This window comes from Perissodus microlepis, chromosome 12 (assembly GCF_051167445.1).
Source record: "Perissodus microlepis isolate ML-2025 ecotype Zambia chromosome 12, ASM5116744v1, whole genome shotgun sequence".
Lineage (NCBI taxonomy): Eukaryota > Metazoa > Chordata > Actinopteri > Cichliformes > Cichlidae > Perissodus > Perissodus microlepis.
Window position 1 is genome coordinate 19175675 of NC_140472.1, and position 23210 is coordinate 19198884.

The 23210-nt window shown below is 40.1% G+C and overlaps 1 protein-coding gene across 3 annotated transcripts in view; it reads left to right on the forward strand.

Annotated features, from left to right (window-relative positions):
* osbp2b (oxysterol binding protein 2b) overlaps window positions 1-23210 on the forward strand; it is a 55450-nt gene that overhangs the window by 26550 nt on the left and 5690 nt on the right. For 2 of the 3 annotated variants that reach the window (XM_084945616.1, XM_084945618.1), the window contains 12 exons: window positions 10051-10301; window positions 16041-16239; window positions 17262-17382; window positions 17863-17929; window positions 18364-18516; window positions 18609-18854; window positions 18982-19102; window positions 19734-19837; window positions 21482-21577; window positions 21908-22092; window positions 22192-22412; window positions 22984-23001. In XM_084945616.1, the coding sequence (XP_084801742.1) occupies window positions 10051-10301; window positions 16041-16239; window positions 17262-17382; window positions 17863-17929; window positions 18364-18516; window positions 18609-18854; window positions 18982-19102; window positions 19734-19837; window positions 21482-21577; window positions 21908-22092; window positions 22192-22412; window positions 22984-23001 (1782 nt within the window). The remainder of the gene's footprint in view (window positions 1-10050; window positions 10302-16040; window positions 16240-17261; window positions 17383-17862; window positions 17930-18363; window positions 18517-18608; window positions 18855-18981; window positions 19103-19733; window positions 19838-21481; window positions 21578-21907; window positions 22093-22191; window positions 22413-22983; window positions 23002-23210) is intronic. The other variant, XM_084945617.1, reaches the window with a different exon arrangement.

Genomic DNA, 23210 nt, shown 5'->3' on the forward strand with positions numbered 1-23210 from the left:
ACAAGAAATTCTAAGATTAAGAAAGTTGGCCTCCATTGGAGTCGAGCAATATAAAGACATGTTTTTAGAAGTTTTCTAAAAATTATTAAGCCATAGTTGTGGAAACCACTCAGTTCACTGTAACAGGGCGTTGCTGAAACAAGCAACAAATGCAGCAGCCCGAGTAATAAGATCGTATTTTACCAATATACCACATGACCCACTGTAAACACACCACATGTGACAATCATCTTTTGTTGACTGCTATGCCAGTGTCACTGTTTGTAGGACAGTTTTGGTTTTAGTTGTGAAAGGAAATGTATTCCTTATTGTAAGGATGAATTTTAATGCCAACAATGCTGGGTGTAATCTAGCGACCTCCTTATACATCTAATTTAAATGTTCATGAAGATGATTGGGAATAACAGAGAATGCCTTTTATGCCCATATTGTTTCCAAAAAAGTAACGACACTTGTGAGCCATATATTCATGAACTATTTTACCTTTAATTGTAACATTAGTGCCTGACTGTAAGATGTCTAATGACTCAGTCAGTATTTAGGAGAGATTGTCGTCCAATAAGATTATGAAGCTTTAGAGCATGGCTGCCTCACACTGTCATCTTTGTTTCCCAGTAAGTATTTCCTCATCATATTTTAAAAACGCGAAGATGTAGTAGAAACTCCACTAATCAATGCATGATGTCACTGTGGCTACATTTTGAGTGGACCATTTCCTGTGAATCACACTTGTATCTGAAGATGCTTCACGACTAATTAGCGAGACCATTACATGAAAACATGCTGGATTTCATGAAAATCTCAACTAGTGAGTTTGTTACTGTTATGTTTAAAGTATGTATATTAGCTGTGGGTCAAACTGAAGAGCTTTCATAGACCGCCCTCCTTCTCTTCATGTAATGGCCTGAGCAGCATTTTGCATTGTCATAAATGAAGGCCTTATGCGTGGGAACATCTATTCACGAATACATCCTTTCAATTTTGCAAATATAGCACACATTAGCCTTCAAATAAATCACTGCAGACTGTTTCAAATGACAAACACAGGCTTCGCATTTTCCTATTGAGTGCCATTTTAAGAGCAAACCTTTTTTTAAACTGCTGCAGTACCCTGATATCCATGTCATGTGTGACTAGACCTGCGTAGATGAGCTCAGTTTGTATTCTGAGGTTGTAGGATAATTAATGACCTCAACCTTCAGACTGTGCATGCAGTAAAGCTGGAGCTATTTAACTCTCGCAGGTCTGATGCACCAACTGGGAATTTGTCAATTGAATTTACTCAGCATACCACAATATAAACCTATAGTTTAGTAGTCAGCAGACTGATTGTTTTCTTTCTTTCTTTGTTTGTCCTAGCAGATTATATTTCTAACTTCAAACTCGTGCACAGTTGCTGCAGTTTGGCGTTAATCATTTCTTTTGTTTGCTGCTTTCTGAGAGGGTTCGATCGGATGCACCGCCAGGGCTGTACTGCAGAGCTCTGGGGACAGTGATGGGTTACACTGCACAGTTTCTCATTTGCTTGTGGAGCGCCATGCTACTGGTTTTAACCTGCTGTCTCCTCAGTTTATCTCCTTGTGATGTATCTCAGGGGAGGTATGGAGCCAGTTGGCAATTACTGGCCAGGATTACAGTTCTCTCCCCTGGGACTCATCCTGGCTCTTTGTCTAGCTTGTTCCCTCCACTGTTTCTCATTTCTTCTTTTACTCATGCACACTCCATCAAAATACCCAACAGCAAAACTGTCATCCCTCCTTTCTCTGCTGTCTGTTCTGAAACAAACTCTTTATGATGGAAATTGAGTGGTCTCAAGTTTACACGTCTTGTGATAAGAAAAGGTGTGTTTTCAATACATATAATACAAAAATCTGGACTTTTCATTTAAAACCAAATAATTTACTAACACGAACCTTATAACATGTAATTGCATTACTGCATACTGTACATAGAGACAAGTAACCGATTATGGGAAAAACATGACCACTAGCTGACATCATTCGTGTCCTCTCGTGCTTGTACAGGAGAGGATGACTGCAAATCGATACAAAGTTGTTCTGAGGGATCACCTTTGCCCCATGATGAAACATTAACCTTAAGGAAGTGGACTCTTCCAGGATGACAACGCCCTAATCCATAGGATATAAGGAGTCACTGAATATTGTGACAAGTATGAAAACGATGTGAAGCAAATGCTAATGCAGATGTTGAACACCCATGTGAGCTTTTAGGCAACAACCTCTACCAACTTCATCAAAATTCCAAATGAGGGAATATCTTTTTGTAGAAAGGATGCACTGCCAGGGACTTTAATTAGTTTTTCAGTTGGCCCAGTTAGTTGGTTCACCTTTAAACCCTGAGAAGGTCTTAAAAAGGTCTTAAAAAAATATAAGTGCTTTATATCATTTGAAAGCACTATCAACTTACCCCACAAAAAACACTCAATCTAAAAAAAAGACAGAAAATCACTATATGTTTGTTACTATGTTTTTTTTTTTCTTCATTTAAGTCACCATCTCTAAAAGAGGCATACTTTCAGTGCTTTTCCCTATGTTCCTAAAGAAGGATCCCAATTTGCTAATGTTTTCTGCAAAGTGACAGGTTTAGCTACATAAATGAAATTTATGTCAAGTCAAAACAGAAATGCAAAATAAAATAATAATAATAAAATAAAAATAAATGTATTTTCCCTCTATGTGGATATCTGAAACATCAGGAAACATAAAGGGCATTTATGTTGAAATAAGTGACGGTGTCAGGGCCCGACAATAACCCGTTGTCCAAATGTATTGTCTCACACAACTGATTAGATATCAGGAAATTACCCTCTTTCAGCAAATATGGCTATTTTGACTGGACCTTCATTAGATCAGTATGAATAATAGAAAAAGAGTCCTGAAATATAACTTGACATTTAAAGCACGCAACAAATTCTTTAAGTGCTATAATTATTTGAATGTAAGGTAATGCCACAGCTGCCCTAAATTAACAGTACTGGTAATGACCTAAATCATTTTTCATGTTTCTGCAATAGTTAATCCTCCAGTTTGTGCAAGCTTCATATTCCAAAGTATATTTTTAATGAAAATTTCAATTTGTCATCTCCTATGTGAATTTTCAAATTTACTGTTTTAATAAAAAAGCTGAAAAAATGGTAAAGCACATTATTATTTTTGATCAAAATGCCAGTTTATAGCTATTAGCTTGCATTATTGAACAGAAAATAATTGTCTTGGTGGTTAAATGTTGCACTTCATTCATTTCTGTCTAATCAGAGATGTCTGGTGTAAAATTTTGTAGAAAAATCATGAATTTACCAAAGCTCCTGTGTTTTCTTGTTTTCATAACAGGTGATCTAATACATTTGTTGAGCATGTATGTGTCAACATGACTCTGTTTTGGAATTAAACAGTTTTCACTTCCTAATGTTGAAATGATGAATTCATTCTTTTTTATCGTCATAATAAATTTGATACATGCTGCAGGTTTCAAACCGGCCTCCACAGTCAGCTGCTCAGTTGTTATTGTGACTCGTAATCCCCCCCCCCCCCAAAAAAAAAATGGAAAAAAAGTTATTTTTTTTCCTCGATAAAGCTATTTTAAAAACAAAAACAAAAAAAACACTAGTGCCCCGTTGAATTAGCAGCATGTTACCATCATTAATCCAGAGGGACAGTCCATTTTTCACATTTTCTTTCTTTTTCTTTTTTTTTTTTTTTAAATATACGTCTGCATATTATGCCACAGGGTAACTTCTTGACAGCCACAGGCCTGGCTCCACTGATCTGACAGCCTACCCTCAGGGACTCGCAGAGAGACGAGCCCTGACAGTGAGATAGCAAACTACTGCTCATCCAATTACATACTTCTGCTGCCTATTCTCCACCTTCCACTTCTTCCATCACTCAAAACTTGGGTGCTCGCTACAAAGATTGACAGTGGGGAATGAGTGAAGGACAGAGGAACTGTATACATATGCAGAAGCTAGCTGCTTTGTGTCCATGTAATGAAATGTTGTGATTGGACAAGCTATGACCTATACAGCAGACGTGTGTAGCTTAGTTTATGCTAGACACAAATAATTGTTTAAATTCGGTCTGAGAAGGAGGATGAAGTAGGTAGACTTGGAGGTAGACTTACATTTGTGTTAATGCAAGGTTCTTCGAGGTAGTAGGCTGTGGGGGAATGGGGGAGGTACTGAAGGTAGTTCACCCTTGAAGCATGACTGGCATGGTAATGACTTTGTTCTGAGAAACCATCTATCAACATCTGCTGTTGTAAGGGAAGTGGTTGGAGATGTAAATAGGTGGGCTAGGCAGTGGCGCCAATACATAAACAACATAGATCAGCATTTTAGTGATGTGGGTTTATTGTAAAAGTCATTACTAATTTGTTAATTGAAGTCCAAGTGATACCCACTTGGTGCAAGCCCAAAGGATTTTCTTCTACAGTATTCAGTCTTGTCAAGTTGTGCTTAACGTTTTGTTTTTGCTGTATAGATCTGAAAGGATATTACAGAAAGGGCATTTCTACTACTTGGGGGGATAAAAACCCTTTGTTTTCTGGTTTCTGCTTAAAGGTGCAGGGTGTCAACAGAGTAGAACCCAAATCCAAAATCTGAATTAGAATGATTTTTGGTTGGAGAATTTATTTTGCAGGCGGTGTACTGTAAGCAGTCTCTTCTGCACAAATATGCTTTGGCACATGTGACAGTTTATTTTTAAGTGGCATCACTGAGAGCTACTGAACTCTTTGGCAGAATGGGGGTAAATAATATGAGCCAGGCATCACTGCAATTTTGGATGTTTCTTTTTCCAGCCACGTATTTGAATTTAATATCAAATGGTCCCAGCTGTACATCTAATTTACCAGTGGAATGGGATCACCACCAGTTAGTGAAATCCCCCGTTATTTAAAATTTGTTCAGTGCTCTCCATGGTCATGGTCTTCATGGGCTTCTTTTTTTTCTTGTCACAGCAGCTCTCAAGTTATCCTGATATTATCCAGAGTCTATGTAATTTCACACTCTTAAACGTGGATGTGAGCATTAGTGTTTGGCTTAGTTAGTGGTGACTTTACTAGGGTGACCATATTTTGATTTCCAAAAAAGAGGACACTTGGCCCAGTCATGAAGAATTTTAATAATACTGTTTGCTTAATTTTTTTTTTTTTTAAACATATTTAAAAGATGCTTTATCTGTGCGGTTAATGAATGGTGAAATAAAAAAATGTCATATAAGCTTTTACAAGTCAACAAGTGCAAAAACAAAAAGAAAACCTTAAAAACCTCTGGAATGAAATAATGCCTCATCTGTATAAGAAAAATTACCAGTGAGGTATTGTGCAATGGTTTCTGCTGTCTCATTTGGCGTTTCTAACCTCAATTAATTTTGTTTGCACGCCACCATTCTTCCAGTCAAAGTATGATTGGGAATATTTTCTCTGTTCCATGGTTACTTAAGTCTGAGAAATGCCACCGTACTGGATTTCATTAAGAGCTTCAAGAGTGACTTCCACTGAGTGTAGCACTATCACACCATTGACAATAGCTTCAGTCTTAGTGCGGGCACTGCTGAACTTTTTAGTCTGGAAATGCTTTCGATTTTTTTTATTGATTTTTTTTTATTATTATTATTAGTAGTAGTAACACACTAGTGCAATCCATGGATCTATAGCTATTGGGATGCTTCATAGTATGAAATGCCAGTGCACCTTCTGCTGCAAAAACGGCATCCTCGTTTTTCCCAGGTGTAACAAAGAACTCAGTCAACTTACCAGATGAATTTTCTCGCACAGCCTTTTTATGTTTTTATGTGTCTAAGTAACCTTTGCAAGACACACAAACGTCTGTGCCAGCTCTGCACACAGTGCACTACGCCTCCCATTTATTCCGACCAGAATGGTACGAGGGAAATTTCTTTTGCAGTTTGTCTGAAAAGATGCACTTGTGCTTTGGCATCTTTTGGCATCTTTTGGCATCTTTTGGCATCTTTTGAGCGCTCTGTCCCATCTGTGAGCGCGGAACAACACTTAACACAGCAGTTCAGGGATGACGTTGCACATATGGGTCCTCTGTAGGCTTATAGGAAAACCCGGACATTTTCATCTGTCTCGAAAATCCCCCCGGACGCCCTGGACAGAACGTGAAAAGTGGACATGTCCGGGGAAAAGAGGACGGTTGGTCACCGTAGACCAGTGGTTCTTAACCTTGTTGGAGGTACCAAACCCCACCAGTTTCATATGCGCATTCACTGAACCCCTCTTTAGTGAAAAATAAAATATGATTTTTTTCAAATTCAAGACATAGATATGTTTTTTACTGATGCACAAAATGAGCCGTGCATGTCACGGCGGAGGTTCTGCCAAACCCCTGAGACCGACTCACGGAACCCCTAGGGTTCGATCGAACCCAGGTTAAGAACCACTGCCCTAGACTTTACCATCCCAGAAAACCTGATTTTCAATGAGAAAGGAAGTTTCATGGTTTTATTTGATTTCATTGAGGCAAAGTCTCCAATGTTTTGTGCATAACCTCAATGATTTATTAAGAAACCTGAGGCCCAGATTCATCATGCTATGCTTTTAACAGACATTCTTGAATGTTGCTGTTGGTCCACAAACTATTCTTTGTTCAGTGAAATCTTAAATGTAACATTGCTGTTAAGAAATATAGGTTTTTTTGTTAAATAAAAAACCTCTCAAACTATATAATCAAAAACAAAAGTTTTGAACATGGGTGTGTAAATTAATTATTCAATTGCATAATTTTTGAAAATGGCGAATTGCTGCCTTGTGGGATCGAGTTCAACGCCATACCAACTCAGCCACTAACTGTTTAAATCAGTTTAGAGCTGCACTGACATAGTCATGCTTTATCAATTTAGGGCTAATTTCATTAGCCTGTCCATATCTCTCTGAAGTTGCTCTTTGGGTCTTTCAGTTCACCTTTTTCACTTTGTCCTAGTTTTGTTTGCTCTGCAGTTTTAACACACAGTCCAGTCGATTTTGTGACTTTACATCGTCAGCCTTTTCCTTTTCTATTCTTAAGTTTCTCTGCAGTGACTTTGCTGAAATTTTGTGTAATTGGAGACCTACTGTACTGGTAATGGGAGGATGCTGGTTTCATTTTCCAACCTAGGTTTCTATTGGGATTTGTTATTGCTGCAGGGGTGCTGGGCTGGTCTTTGACAGGACTGCTTAGTTTTTATCTCTTCTCTTTCTAATGACCAGGCAGCTGAATTTCTGAAATCCTCCTGAACATGTTTACAAAGTCCCACAGGCGGTAGAGATCAGTGGCCTGTGTGTGTGTGCTGCATCTTACTGGATGTACTTGGGTACCTTTGGATTAAAATGAACACCCAGGAATTCCAACATGGTGAGATTTTTATTTTATTCTGTGTTCATCTTTTCTAGTTGTAGTACAGTAATGTACTACAACTAGAACAGAACAGAAATTTTTCATTTTGTCTATTTAACTACTGCAGTAGTAGTTTAAAAAAAAAAAGATAGCCATAACCAGTGCAGTCATGGGGGGACAAGCAATTAATTAGCAGTTGACTGCAGATTTCCCCAACCTTATAAACAGTACCTTTGCACAATGATGGAAACAATTTCTTGGTCATTAATGTGATCAAAGGTACTGTTTATAAGGTTGGAGGAATCTGCAGTCAACTGCTAAGTGCTAATTAATTGCTTGTCCCTCCCTCCTGCAGTCAGCTGAGACTGAAGAAATTGGATGAGTAACGAAACATTTCCCCCACTGAAAACGCTACGTCCAGATGAACAAATTAAACTTTTGGGGATTTCTTTACCTGGACGATTGAGCATGCATCAAGACTTCTTTGGTTTTTTTTTTAGTAACAATACAACCTAGAAAACATGTTTATTACAAAATATGTTGATAACTTCACCTGAGGAACATGAACTTCAACAACTCTTTTTTTTTTTTTTTTTTTTTACTGGTCTACTTTAATCCGTTGCTCCAGACTGCTGGGTTGTGGTTTGCTCTGCATCGTGGATAGCTTTAGCTTTAGCCACTTGGTCTTTGTTAGCTTCCTTAAAATACTCATTCTGCTAGATGAAAGTGATTTAAGTGTTTTTGTGGTGGTTCATTGGTAGTTTACTTTGGTGAACTTAATGTCTTGCTCACAGTGATGAATTTCTACACCAGTGTTAGCATGTGACTGTTAGCATGTTAGCACAACTAACCAGCTGATCAGGGAAAAAATTCACAGATCCCAGTCAACTGGTGAATCTCTATTAAAAATAACTTTAAGTTATTAGGTCTGAAAAATGTTGCTGTTATATAACAAGTTAGTTATTAGTACTCAGAGTGCTGTATTTCACAAAAATGAGTCCAGTAGTACAGTAAATGGAGCATAGTTTTCAGACACTGAAGATACTTTTTTTTTTTTTTTTTTTTTTGTACCCTTGGACAATGCTGCTAGTCAAATTTGAACTTTTCAAGTAAATGATGTATGTCTGGGTCTACCAGGCTATTACAACAAAGCCCCCAGGCAGAGATCCATGTTCCATCTGTGTAGTGTAAATGGTCTTGAAAGAGGTGATAGTGTCTTTCCTTTGAAGCCACAGCCAGCTGCTATGTTCTTACGGGAAAGTGTTTCTCTTTCCACTCACCACTACTATGACAGTCTTCCCGTCAGCTGCATAATGAACCTTTTCAACGTGACAAAGCATACTCTGCAGGCTCGGGTGTAGAAGCCCGCAGAACAGCATTCTACAGACATTAGAGCATTAGAGGGTCAGCAGGGTGGATTAGAGGGTGAAAAGAATTTCTCTCCACACTCGAACTTTTAACCTCACTAATACAGGAATATATTTTCTATGTCGAGATAAGCAGTGTCCCTCTCGTCCTCATTTTCGTTGCTTTTCAGCCTGTCTTCCCCTCCCATTCCTCCTCCTTCCATCTTGTCATCTGTTTTCTTTGCTCCAGCGGCGGCAGTAATTTTAGATGCCTCTCCTCTGGTGTGCTTGTTGGGATGTTACAGCTTTTCAACATGCCATAATGTGTCAAGAACAAGGACGCTTCCACCTAAGCTGGTGCTTTTTGATTTATCCCCACCATATGGGCTTGTTTTTGATTTATGATGATAGAAACGCCCAACACAGATGTGGGGAAGCATTCGTGTGAAATCAGATTTGGAAGTGAATATATCTTGATTTAAAAAGTTCCCTGGTGGTCTTTTAAAAATGCTTTATAGCAGAGTGTCCTGGTGATCAGAAAGTTATGGGGACATAACGCATAAACCACAAGATGAACTATTTGATAGATAAAGTACCACACAGAAAAAAAATAGGAACGTTGGGCTGTGACATACATCAAGGTCTCTGTCCAGAATCGATTGTAGGCTTAAAATCCTCCAATAAAATCCTTCATAATAGAGTTTGTTCTTCATGAAGCTTGTGTATAAATCATATTTGTTCCTAAATCTTTATGGTTCTACTTCCTTTTTTGGATTTGCTTCTTTAACGATGTTGCTAGGCTGTTTGTGGACTCGTGTTTTTGCCCCTTGGTATATTTCCGTCTTTCTGTGCGTGTCACACAGAGCTGACACTGCAATACTGTTCTCATATGTTTTCTTTAACCTTGAGTAACCTCTGTTTAGACATATCACAGGGTAAGGCTGCTGCTGCTTCAAAGGTTCACAGAGCTCATGGTTACAGATAAGCTGTCCACATTAAATGGCATTATAAAACTTACACTACACTTACATTTTTTTTTTAAAGAGAATGGCAAGAATTTCTTCAACTGTTTAAGGGACAGCTGTTTTCAGACTGTCCCTTAAGAAAACAAAATAACTGTAAGAACAAACTGTGGCCCAGTAACCTCACATCTTTTCTCGGTTAACGCTACAGTGTCTATAAAAAGTTATCTGTGTCATAGGTTGGACAGTGAAATTCACAGAACAGTTGAGAAATCAGATATTTCTTTGATTGCACAAGTTCATTAGATATTTAGGAAAACTTAAGAAATGTATTTTCAATTAGGTATTAATTGTTCTTTTTTTTTATGTGACCCCTGCCATTTAGATGACTCAGGGGACGAGGAGCCCACGTCCCAGTCAGACCGCAGCGAGATCCAGGGCACCCTGAAGATACTTATCAGCAAGCTCGATGACCTCAGCACGTGTAATGACCTGATCGCCAAGCACGGGGCGGCCTTGCAGCGCTCCCTGAGTGAACTCGAAGGCCTGAAAGTCCCTGTGGAGGGAGGAGAAAAAATCAAGGCAGTCAATGAGCGAGCCACCCTCTTCCGCATCACTTCCAATGCTATGATCAATGTAAGTAGCTGTGACAGACTGCGCTGCAAGACACGGCAGGGGTTAGCAGTGAGTGATCTGTGTCCCACATGCTTTGGTATGATCGGTATGACAGGAGTGCCAGTCCTGGCTTGTGAGCAATGAGAGATGAGATCAGTTCACAGTGTAGTGTGTTTAAAGAGACCAAGGCTGCAGGCATGGAGGTCGACCAGATCCTGATAGATGATGTGGGGGACACAAGTCAGGGTACTCCTAGTGGCAGTTCCAATCCTGCCTAAATGGGGAGGGTTATGTCAGGAAGAGCATCCAGGGCCAAATCATCAAGAATAAGATTTCCATACCAGATTGGTCGGATTTAAAATCATCGCCTCCGTTGCTGCTGGACAGCAGGGTGCCAGCGGAAACCCACGGATGAAGGGGAAGGAGAACAAGGAGAGGGTTGTTGTGAAAGAAGAGGATGTTGAGATAGGGGGAGATTGAGGTAGATGATTTGTTGTATACGTCATTTAAACACCAGCACCTCAAACCAAATGGGTCCCTCTGGTATACTTTTCCCCCTCCTCTGTTCTCTGCTTCACGATTTTTCTCTTTTGTGCAGTGAAACCACAGCATCTTTATGTAGCAAATTGTTGTTCGCTGCTATTTAACGTTCAAAATCACATGTAGCAAAACACAGGCTCCAATATGACCAAGTTGGTCATTACTGCCAAATGTTTTTTCTGATTACGTGTATGCTCTACTGTAATCTGGCCCAGTTTCCATTTCCTTTACCGTGAATAGTGTGGTTTTAGTTGTCTGTTAGTAATGGATGACAGTTCATATAGAATTGAGGTCATGCAAACGTGATACTGGATATGATGGTGGGTGGGGGTGACAGGAATAGCCCCAGCTCCCCACTCTTCTCAAAACCCTGACCCTCCCTGCTTGGTGAGGAATGTTAGAGCCTTCTGGACTACAGTTAGACTGACAGACCTGGTCTGACTAAAGACAAATCATACAAGGTTGGTCTTTCTTTCTGCTTCTACGAGTGGCTTTGATTTTGATTGCTATTTGACTTCTAATGCATGACTTTCAGTTGAAGCTTTTTTTGTTTCGTTTTGGTTTGTTTGGGGTTAAAATCATTTACTAAGATTAGTTGCATTTTGGGTTGCAATTAGTTTGAATTTATCAACTAATGTTTTATAATTTAAAAAAAAAAAGTTGTAACGGGGATTGCACTTAACATTGTGTAAAAGGCCAGTGCTCAAAATGATGAGCCCGTTATTGTTTTTTTTTTATTAATTGACTGGACAAGCAATAAAAAAAAGATCTTCTTGGATTGCCAAACTCATTAAAATGCCATTTGGCTTGCCAGGAATGTGCTGTTAATGAGAAATCAATTTTGGTCCAAACTCCCTTTAGTGCAAGGATTTCTACTGCCACATTTTTGGCCCCTACAAAGACGCATCCTAAAACTTTATTTTACCCATGTTAAAATGGTGTTGACATGTAAAGTGTGAATAAGGAACAGAGGAGAGAGAAGGTGGATTGAGGAAAGCTGGAGGCCATGATCTAAAGGTACAACTGCACGCTCTTATTAATCTGGCCTTGGGAGAGGGTTTCACTCTACAGGGAGTGCAGAATTATTAGGCAAGTTGTATTTTTGAGGAATAATTTTATTATTGAACAACAACCATGTTCTCAATGAACCCACAAAACTCATTAATATCAAAGCTGAATGTTTTTGGAAGTAGTTTTTAGTTTGTTTTTAGTTTTAGCTATTTTAGGGGGATATCTGTGTGTGCAGGTGACTATTACTGTGCATAATTATTAGGCAACTTAACAAAAAACAAATATATACCCATTTCAATGATTTATTTTTACCTATGAAACAAATATAACATCTCCACATTCACAAATATACATTTCTGACATTCAAAAACAAAACAAAAACAAATCAGCGACCAATATAGCCACCTTTCTTTGCAAGGACACTCAAAAGCCTGCCATCCATGGATTCTGTCAGTGTTTTGATCTGTTCACCATCAACATTGCGTGCAGCAGCAACCACAGCCTCCCAGACACTGTTCAGAGAGGTGTACTGTTTTCCCTCCTTGTAAATCTCACATTTGATGATGGACCACAGGTTCTCAATGGGGTTCAGATCAGGTGAACAAGGAGGCCATGTCATTAGTTTTTCTTCTTTTATACCCTTTCTTGCCAGCCACGCTGTGGAGTACTTGGACGCGTGTGATGGAGCATTGTCCTGCATGTAAATCATGTTTTTCTTGAAGGATGCAGACTTCTTCCTGTACCACTGCTTGAAGAAGGTGTCTTCCAGAAACTGGCAGTAGGACTGGGAGTTGAGCTTGACTCCATCCTCAACCCGAAAAGGCCCCACAAGCTCATCTTTGATGATACCAGCCCAAACCAGTACTCCACCTCCACCTTGCTGGCGTCTGAGTCGGACTGGAGCTCTCTGCCCTTTACCAATCCAGCCACGGGCCCATCCATCTGGCCCATCAAGACTCACTCTCATTTCATCAGTCCATAAAACCTTAGAAAAATCAGTCTTGAGATATTTCTTGGCCCAGTCTTGACGTTTCAGCTTGTGTGTCTTGTTCAGTGGTGGTCGTCTTTCAGCCTTTCTTACCTTGGCCATGTCTCTGAGTATTGCACACCTTGTGCTTTTGGGCACTCCAGTGATGTTGCAGCTCTGAAATATGGCCAAACTGGTGGCAAGTGGCATCTTGGCAGCTGCACGCTTGACTTTTCTCAGTTCATGGGCAGTTATTTGGCGCCTTGGTTTTTCCACACGCTTCTTGCGACCCTGTTGACTATTTTGAATGAAACGCTTGATTGTTCGATGATCACGCTTCAGAAGCTTTGCAATTTTGAGACTGCTGCATCCCTCTGCAAGATATCTCACTATTTTTGACTTTTCTGAGCCTGTCAAGTCCTTCTTTTGACCCATTTTGCCAAAGGAAAGGACGTTGCCTAATAATTATGCACACCTGATATACGGTGTTGATGTCATTAGACCACACCCCTTCTCATTACAGAGATGCACATCACCTAATATGCTTAATTGGTAGTAGGCTTTCGAGCCTATACAGCTTGGAGTAAGACAACATGCATGCAGAGGATGGTGTGGACAAAATACTCATTTGCCTAATAATTCTGCACTCCCTGTAGTTCGTTCAGCAGTAGCCTGACTCTAATGGCACATTTACATGCATTTACACACGTACTCTTTCAGGGTTATACAATTTACACATGAACATCAACTTTAACCAAGTTTACTTTAATCTGTGCTACATAGTTCCTTCTGCAGAGTTCACCGGGACTGTGTGACTCTTGGTGTTTAATGTCAGCTCTCACTTACATACATATGTGCTCCTGCTTGTTCATTCAGTTTTTTAGCCTTTATCAACCCCGTACTTAAAACGCCAGAAGTCACATGCAGTCTATGTTTATAGTGGAGAGTCAGCATTTAAAAAAGTGGAACTGTCATATTTTCTTAAGGGGGTGTTTGAGTTTCATATGATGGTTATTGTCTGGGGAAGTGGCCCACATCGTCACATGCATTTGGGACATTTAACTGACTCTAAGACATTAATATTGAAACATTTGTGCAGGGCTGTTTAGGGTAAGAGACTAACCAGGCATGGTAAGGTGATCTGATATTTCACTTCTTGTGTTATGATCATACTGCTCTACTAACATTTTGGATTAATGACTATGTAATTAGGAAATTTGATCGTCTTTAATGATCAATTTCTAGTTTAACTTATTTTAATTTAGCTTTAAAAATTTAAGTGTTTTTCCTTGCTCTATAGTTTGTTAAGATTGAGTGTTGTAAGCCTGTTAATAATAGTGTGGAATTTTTTTTAAATTACAAGTGTGTCTTAATAATTTTAGGCAATATCTGGTTTTTCAGTATTTTTAAAATGAAGCTCAGGAAATAATCATAATTTTGTTTTTGGGGAGGTTATTAGCCTTATTCAAGAGTACCGAGTATCCTTACACAGGTGGGCATAAATCAGTAATATGACCAGGATGAAATGCATGAAAGCATACATTGCTCTGGTCAGTAGGAATGTGAAAGGCTCTATGATTTGATAATGGTTGTGCAATACAGTCAACTGCAACACAATTAACTTGACTTTTTTTGTAGCAAAAATTATTTTAAAAATGTGTATTTGTAAGGAATTAAAATATTAGGCTAAATGTCTTAATGTCCCGGCCTGTTACTCTGACAAAACCAGACATCTGAAGATGTAAGTTATGAACATCTTTGGCTATTATAAGACTTTGTTGTCCAAATATGAATTGGAGCAGTGAGAAAGTAATAGTTGGTAGTTACAGCTCCCTTTAGCTTTACTGGGTATACTTGATAAATAAAATACAAAACAAAAATCTGTTGTTTGAAACTATTTACAGTATTTATACCACCACCCGGTATACGGTTAATACCACAGCTGCCCTAAGTTAATAGTGTTGGTAATTACCATTCTTTGTGTTTCTGTAATGATTAATCCACCAGTAAGCTCAAGCGCTTTAATTGAAATTGTATTTATTAATGCTAAAATATAATTGTTGTTATCCATAATTGCCAAATGTACTGTTTTACAGAAAAGCTGAAATAAATAAGTATGTTGGGTTTAAAAAAAAATAAAATAAAAGATACAAAGTCGCAGTTGTTTGCGTCCATTTCTGAAGAGAAAAATTTGTCAAATTTAGTCAAATCTGACTTCTCAGAGAAATCCAGCGTTCCGGCTTAAATTGGGTATTAAAAGCGTAAATTTACCTAAAAATAACACCATAAATCTTTAGTTTCAAATAGCTGTTTTCTTGTTTTTATGACAGGTAGTATAATACTTCTGTTGAGGGCTATATAGTAATAACTTTTTTTTCCCAACAAAACAAAATCCAGACTGCAGTTCCATCATACTAAGAGCCCAGATGAATTGAACTGTGTGACACTTTTGCCCCGAAGGTTTTTAACCTTCAGCCACTATTTTATTTAAGTGGCTTCAGCTACCTCTCAGCAGTTCCTCTCAATCTCTTCTTGTGATGACAGTGTACCACAGAGTAAAGTCAAGACTTCCATAACATTTGATTTGTGGTTGCTTTTAAAGCCATGTTTGAAAAACAGCTGGATAACCCCACGCTGAGAGATCAGTGAGCATCACATGACATTTTTAACATGTATGGAGTCAGCTGAGAGGTGTTACTTGGGTTCATTGACTTCTGTGCTCAGTGAGCGTCAGTGGCAGCATGTGCTGACATGTAATATGTGGTGATCTGAAGTAACCTCTCTGTCTGAGCAGTAAAAGCAGAAGAGAAACAATGATACCCCCTCTTGACACAGATATAGAGCCTTATGCAATCAGAGTGTTAAACGCAGCTCATCAGTCACTGATGTTTTCTATGTTTACAGTTTGCTCCAAGGCGCATTTGCCACAGCGGGGAGACGGAGTAAAGTCTTGACAGACAGCTAATTAACATTTTTATGATTTCTCGAAAACCTTATGATAAGCAGTCTTGATTACAACACATGACACAAATGCATTTATGGGCCTTTCCATCCAAATCTTCTTTCTCTTGTATTGTTGCCAACTGTGAGGAAAAGTGATACAGGATTTTTATCCCAACTGATTGTTTCCATTTTGTTAAAAAAGTTGTTTTTAACAATTCCCCCCTCAGGATGTGTTTTACATTGATTTATTTTTCACTCCTGTCTTCTGATTATCTGCTCGTGTGTTTCTGTTACCCAAGGCGTGTCGAGACTTTTTGGACCTAGCCGAGACTCACAGTAGGAGATGGCAGCGGGCTCTGCAGTATGAGCGAGAGCAGCGTACCCATCTAGAGGAGACCATTGAGCAGCTAGCCAAGCAGCATAACAGCCTGGAGCGAGCGTGGAGGGAAGCACCCACGCTTGTTTCCAGCGCACCCAGTGCCCCTACCACCAACAAGGGTGAGACTGGCTGTCTGTTAGTCGCTCCTGTGGACCTTAGCATGGGACTCATACCAACAGCTAAAAGTCACACGTAGCCTCGGGTTCAGTATCATAGACTCTCCTCATGTGGAGGACAGAAGTTTTGAGCTGTGTCAGAAGATTTTAATTAGACAGCAGTTAAGATGTAAATAGTACTTATCTTAAGAGTCTCTTTGGTTAGTTTATATTCTCATGAGTTTTTGGCTGGAAGTGATTTAACTTTTAGCTATGCTCTAAAAAAGTTACGCAGAAAAAGCCACAGTTTATAATTTGTAAAAAAAAAAAAATTGAGCACCCATGAACTTAACCTGGGGACCCATTTCCAGCCCTCCTGTGATCTCTATCTCTGCTGTTTATAATGAGGGTTTAAAACATAGTTGAGTCCCTCTTCCTTCCTTTAACCTTAAAGGCAATTGTTAATTCATACAGAGGATAATTATATTTTAACCACTTAGGCAGAACATCAGAAACACCAGGTCCTGTGGGAACCACAGTTTCTTCAAACGTTCATTACCTTTTATACTATTTTTGCCATTTGTCACTACTTGCTATCGTAATGGCAGATATGAAATTTGAACCTTTAAACTAACCATATACTGTGTTAGAGTTTTTATTATTTATACATTATACAGAGCTTCTATAGAGCAAACATACTCCTCCCCTTTCCCTCTTTTACCCATTAATTGTACTTTATATAAACATTTGTGCTTCTCACTTGGAAGCTGGTTAAAACCCATAATGGATCACTGAACACAGTGAACGTACTGAGTGCTAAATAGTCAGTACTAAATATAAGAAGCATGCCCTGAGGTACTTGCATCATTCAGGCTAGTTACCCAACAGGAACACTGCCAATTTTACGATTAAGCTAATTATTCCCTGATTAATCACCACTGGTATGTGATTATATGCCTGTCTCTCCTGAACACTGCAGAATACAAACTCACTGTTTTTCACTGGGATGTCTGTGTGGACTCATAAAAGTATATGTCCACTTGAAGGGAGTGAGAGGTCGCGGAAAGAGGAGGCAAGTGATGAAGATGAGGATACTGAGTACTTTGATGCCATGGAGGATTCCCCTGCGTTTATCACAGTGACTGCCAGTGAGAGCACGCAGCACAGGTCAGTCTCACACAGGAATCCGTGCAGTCTCTGCTCTCTTTTTATGTATTCATTAAAAATGCACTGTAAGAAAAAATGGATATGAGAAATATAGTTTAACCATGCACGCTCCAAATTGTCAAAACTGTGAGTTTGACGCTGGGTGACGTCTGAGCAGGGCTCTGACGATAGCTGATGGCATGAGAAATCGAAGAGCGGCGTGTCCTTTTCTGTCATGTGTTCACTTTCAGTTGTACAAATAAAAACCAGCCTTAGACTCTCACAGCGGTCGGTTTTCCTGCAGACAAGTTACCCAATTTTTGTGTCATGTGACATATCCGTCAACTCCAGTTTCACAGTATTCATCTGCAATACTCAGCAATCTCTCCCCTCCCTTGTGTATATTGTGTTTGCATGTGTAAAGGGGAAACAAGAGCGTGAGGGGAATTTGGCGAGATTGTGTCCTGCGTCGCTGTAGAAAATACTTTCATTTTGTTCCAGGCGATCTCAGAGTAATTTGAGCGGAGCGAGCGGAGGCCATCCCGGTGACTGGAACCAGGACGACCATGTAAGTATCTTCCCAACATGCCTGACTAATGGCACTGACATTTGTTAAAGGAGCAAATATTTGTAATCTCAAAACAGATTCATTTCTGCTGCTGCTGCAAAGCTCACACCTCATTGATTTATTTATATAACATCTTCACTTGCTGCTTTCACAAGTATCCTTCCCTCCCGTGCTTAAAGAAGGATGCAAGGATACGCACACAAACTTTGCCAGTGGTTTGAATCATTTAGTACTCAAACATCTGTTCTTCTTCTCCCTCAGCTCTTTCTAATATTTTTCTCTCTCTCTCTTACACATCTGTGTCTTCTCTCTTTTTCTCCTGTCTTTCTCTTGCTCTGTCGCTACATCTGGAGATATGCTGCCAAGCTGTCCACAAAATTGAAAGTATTGTCTCAAACTTGTATATCCACCCTCTTCTCCTCACCTAATCCCAGATGTCTCCAAGCTGTAACGATGTGTCAGGAAAGGAGCTTCAGCCGCGCAGACAAAGGCGGAGTCATATCCCAGACAAACCCAACTACTCCCTCAATTTGTGGAGCATCATGAAGAACTGCATCGGCAAGGAGCTTTCTAAAATCCCCATGCCTGTAAGTGTAGGAGTGCTCCCGGTTCTTCTTGCTGGCAGGTAAATCTGTAAGGATTGCATCTTATGAGTTTCTCTCCTTTATCTTCCTTTCAGGTAAACTTTAATGAGCCTCTGTCGATGCTGCAGCGCCTCACCGAGGACCTGGAGTATCACGAGCTTCTAGACAAGGCAGCCCGCTGCGACTCCTCACTAGAACAGATGTGCCTGGTCGCTGCCTTCTCTGTCTCTTCCTACTCAACCACGGTCCACCGGACAGCCAAGCCCTTCAACCCCCTCCTGGGCGAAACGTACGAGCTTGATCGCTTGGAGGAATTTGGCTACCGCTCGCTGTGTGAGCAGGTAATGGCACAGCTACAGAGAGATTTTGTTTGCATGCTTCCTGATGTGCACGCAGAGTTATTCAACACACACACACACGGCGGTACACAAGGTTAAACAGAGACTTTGTGTTTCTGTGTCCTCTCAGGTGAGCCATCACCCACCTGCAGCTGCACATCATGTGATTTCCCAAAGAGGCTGGACCTTATGGCAGGAAATCACCATCGCCAGCAAGTTCCGTGGCAAATACCTCTCCATAATGCCTCTGGGTAAGACCGCTAACAAACTTCATGCGTAAATAAAGGCTCCATAATGCACACTAAAGAGCACAAGCGTTAAGGCAAGAAAGACTCCAGAGTCAGTAGCAGAGCAGTGATCTGCCGCCGTGCAATCTAAAGCTAGTGTGAAGATTAATCTGGAGGGTTTTATGACCCTTCTGGCACACACATAAATATGGGTACAAAGGGAGTTCTGTACTGAGAGCTCAAATAGATGTAAGTGGCCCAGATCGAGCCAAAAGGATGCAGTGGTAATTCTGACATACCCTACTTCATGTTATATGCCTGCTGTGTTGTGCTATGTAATAGAAAATCATGTAAGTGGTGAAATATAAATCTTCTGAGGCTTATTTGACATTGAAACGAGGTGGAAATGCATTGCCTGTGCTCAGAGCATTAATGTGCATTAATGTGCTGGATGACAGATTCAGATCTCCGACTTGTAATGTCTGTGTTATGTGTGTAAGGTCGGGGGGGGTCCCATTTCACTGCAGGGCAACCTGCTTGTGACAATAAAGCTGATTCTGATTCTGAGAAGCACAAAACCAAACAATAATGCGCAACTGCAAATTAGCAATAAAGCAGAAGTGAGAATCTGTCTTTTGTCGCCGTGTGTCCCCAGGTGCCATTCACCTGCAGTTCCACGCCAGCGGGAACCACTATGTGTGGAGAAAGGTCACCTCCACAGTGCACAACATCATTGTGGGCAAGCTGTGGATTGACCAGGTCTGTTTATTATGTTTAGTTTATCGACATCATGCCTTAATACCACTGAGCTTCCTGAAAAGCCCGTAGATATTTTCTTCCAGCAGAGGTGTGTGGCACAGACCAGCAGAGTAGGACTGAAGAGGGGAATCAACGTAAAGCTTTATAACAATTCAACAAGTAGCTCCACAGTCTCCGGGGATTTGTCTTTAGCTTTGATCTAAATAACAACCTCTTGTTTCTTTGAGATGCCCCAGTTATAGTGTGGAGGGAGGTTTGAGGGGCAGGCTTCACATGCGTCTATTTGGAACTATAAAACCCCATCCACCTCCACCCCCTACATTTTTTTTTCCTGTCCTGCTTTCGTGTGTCACATCCATCTGTCAGTGTGCATTTGTGTTTGAATGCTCATTTTAAAGAATCCATGAAGAAGAAAAACACAGATTATATCCGCTGGAATATAAGCTCCTGTGTATAATAACAAAGCGTCAACCTGTTCCTAACACGAAAAAGTAAAAGTACAAATATCCTAAATTACTGAATATTTGTAGTATTTGTTTCTTAAAGGTACTCTACAGACTTGAATTACATTCAATTTCAATTCAGTTTTTTTTATATGGCACCAAATCACAGCACTCACCTTAATGTGCTTTACATTGTAAGTTAAAGACCCTACCACGATAGAGACATAACCAACCCCATGTCCCTCTATGAGCAAGCATTTAGTGAAAATTGGAAGCAAGGAAAGGAAACGATCTAAAAATAAATTACTCACATTAGGGTCTGTTTTCTGATCAAATGTACAAATGCTATCAGGTTTTTTTTCCTTTTGAGTGTAACAAAATCACCAGCTCTGTGTTGAGATAAATGTAGTTTTGTCATCTCTGTATTGTATTGTTCTCTTCAGTATATTCACCTTCATTCTCTGTGCATTGTTCTGCCACTCGGCTGTCCTCCTTTGCAGAACGGGGTCACCCAAACAGCTTCATATTAACCTACAGCTACACTCTCTGTGGTTGGCTATAGTGGAGCACAATTGTCAGTAATAAAACAGCTGAAACAAGCGAGGCACTGACAAAGAATGTATTTTTACATCACAATCACACCAGCATAAACCTTCATTTTCTCCGCATGGTGGCTATTTTTAATATTTCCTTTTCATGGCTGTCATATGCTGCAAAATCAGATTAACCCTGTAACACCCAAGTGTATCTTTTTTGATAGATGATTTTTCTTTTCTTTTTTTTTATTTGTCAAAAGTTTTAATAAACCACAAATAAATAAGATTTTCTGAAACATTTTCATGGTTTGGGCTTTACAGGGTTAAGCATGAGACCTTAAAGGTACATCCCACTGCAGTGTCCAGCACTGTGCATGCACATCCTTGCAGGACAATGCAAGGACCTGCTTACCACATGTCTTGTTTGCAGTAACAAGAGTAGTAATTCTACACATAAGCACATTGTTTTAGTTTGTTTAGTGTGTGTGACAGATGGACAGGTAGAATGAAATAGTGGTGGATTTACCTTAACTGTCATTCCAAATTGAATCTTCTAAGTCCTGACTCACTGTGAAACTCGCTGTGATATGTTCACTGGCTCAAATGTCATTGTTCTCTCTTTCTTGCTCTCATTCTGTATTTTTTGCGTGTCTGTGTTTGTGCAGTCGGGAGACATTGAGATTGTGAATCACAGGACCAAGGAGACCTGCCAGCTCAAGTTCTCTCCCTACAGTTATTTCTCCAGGGATGTTCCACGCAAGGTAAACTCTTTGTTTTCCACACTCTGCTGACACCCAGCCTGGGTGTGACATTGCGGTGTGGAGTTCATTTGTGTGATGCTGCCTCCTGCTGGACAGTACCAACAAATGTATTGCTTTGTGTAATAAACTTAGTGTATGAAGTCAGATCTCAATAACACCCTTTTGTGTTGTAACACTTACTTAAATAAAGAGCACATTTATTTGTTTGGAGCAAATTTAAATGTAGTCATGTTCTACTGATGGGACTGGGTATTTACATACCTAACATTACTTGGAAAGAGCAGCTCTGTGCTTGTGTTTCTAGCTTCTGTTTTCTCTTTTTTTTCCCAGGTGACAGGTGTGGTGGCAGACAGCGGGGGCCAGGCTCACTACATCCTCTCTGGTACGTGGGATGAGAAAATGGAAAGTGCCAAGATCGTTCAGAGCAGCCGAGGAGGCAGCGGGTCAGAGGGCAAGCAGAAGATGGTCTACCAGACTCTGTCCCCCAAACTGCTGTGGAAGAAATACCCGCTCCCGTAAGCCAACAGCCATAGCTGAGTAAACAGCTGCGATGTGTGATAAATGTCATGGAACTCCACAGTGTACCTTATGTCAATTCCTTCTTGCCTTGTCAGAGAGAACGCTGAGAACATGTACTACTTCTCAGCTCTTGCACTGACCTTAAATGAGCTGGAGGATGGGGTGGCAATGACCGACAGCCGTCTGAGACCAGACCAGAGGCTGATGGAGGACGGGCGATGGGATGAAGCAAACTCCGAAAAACAGAGGCTAGAGGAGAAACAAAGAGCAGTGAGAAGGAGGAGGGAAGCAGAGGCCTCAGACGCTCTGGATGAAGGTATGAGACTGAGAACAGTGAGAGTGAGTGTGTGTCTGTCTGCGTCTAGTGATGAGAAAGGAGAAAGAAAGCAAGAGTCAGGGCATAAAGTTATTTTATGCATGTATGGTAGTAAAAGTCCCAATCATTATTAGATTAGACAATGTCAGGTGGGAGCTGGATCATTATTTTACTACAAATATCATTACAACAGATAAATCACTGAATTAGAAAATCCCTCAATAGAAATATTTGATTAAAAGGGATGCTGTGCTACATAATCAAGGCTGAGCTCATACCCAAGTATTAGATCAAATGATTAATAAGCAGTAACTGAATAATTTACCTAAGCTTCTTGAGCTCTATAATTTAGATGTAAGAGTTTTAAGAGTTCACGTTAAGAAAGCAGGGCTCATTAAGAGAACTAAGAAGAGATGGTTATAATAAATAAATAAAGAGTTTAAATCTTACAGGGACCTCCGCAGACACTTTTCATCCTCGTGGCATTCCTGTCTGTGTGTTGTGCATAGGCTAGATTGTTTTTGATGTACCCATGACTTGTCTTTCTTTTCCTCCCTCTATTGATGGTCAGAGTGTGATTATGACTCTGGTGAGTGGGGGTTGCCCTGTACCCCTCCGTTGTGCATCACTCCCACATACACACACACACACAAACACACAAACGCCATCCTCTGTGTTACTCTGTGTGGTCTGCCTCAGTGTTGGGAACTGCATGAAACCCTTCTCATGTCAATTTCTCCAAATAATGACTCAGGAAAAAAAAACACTTTTTCCTGCACACATGCAACATTTTCATTC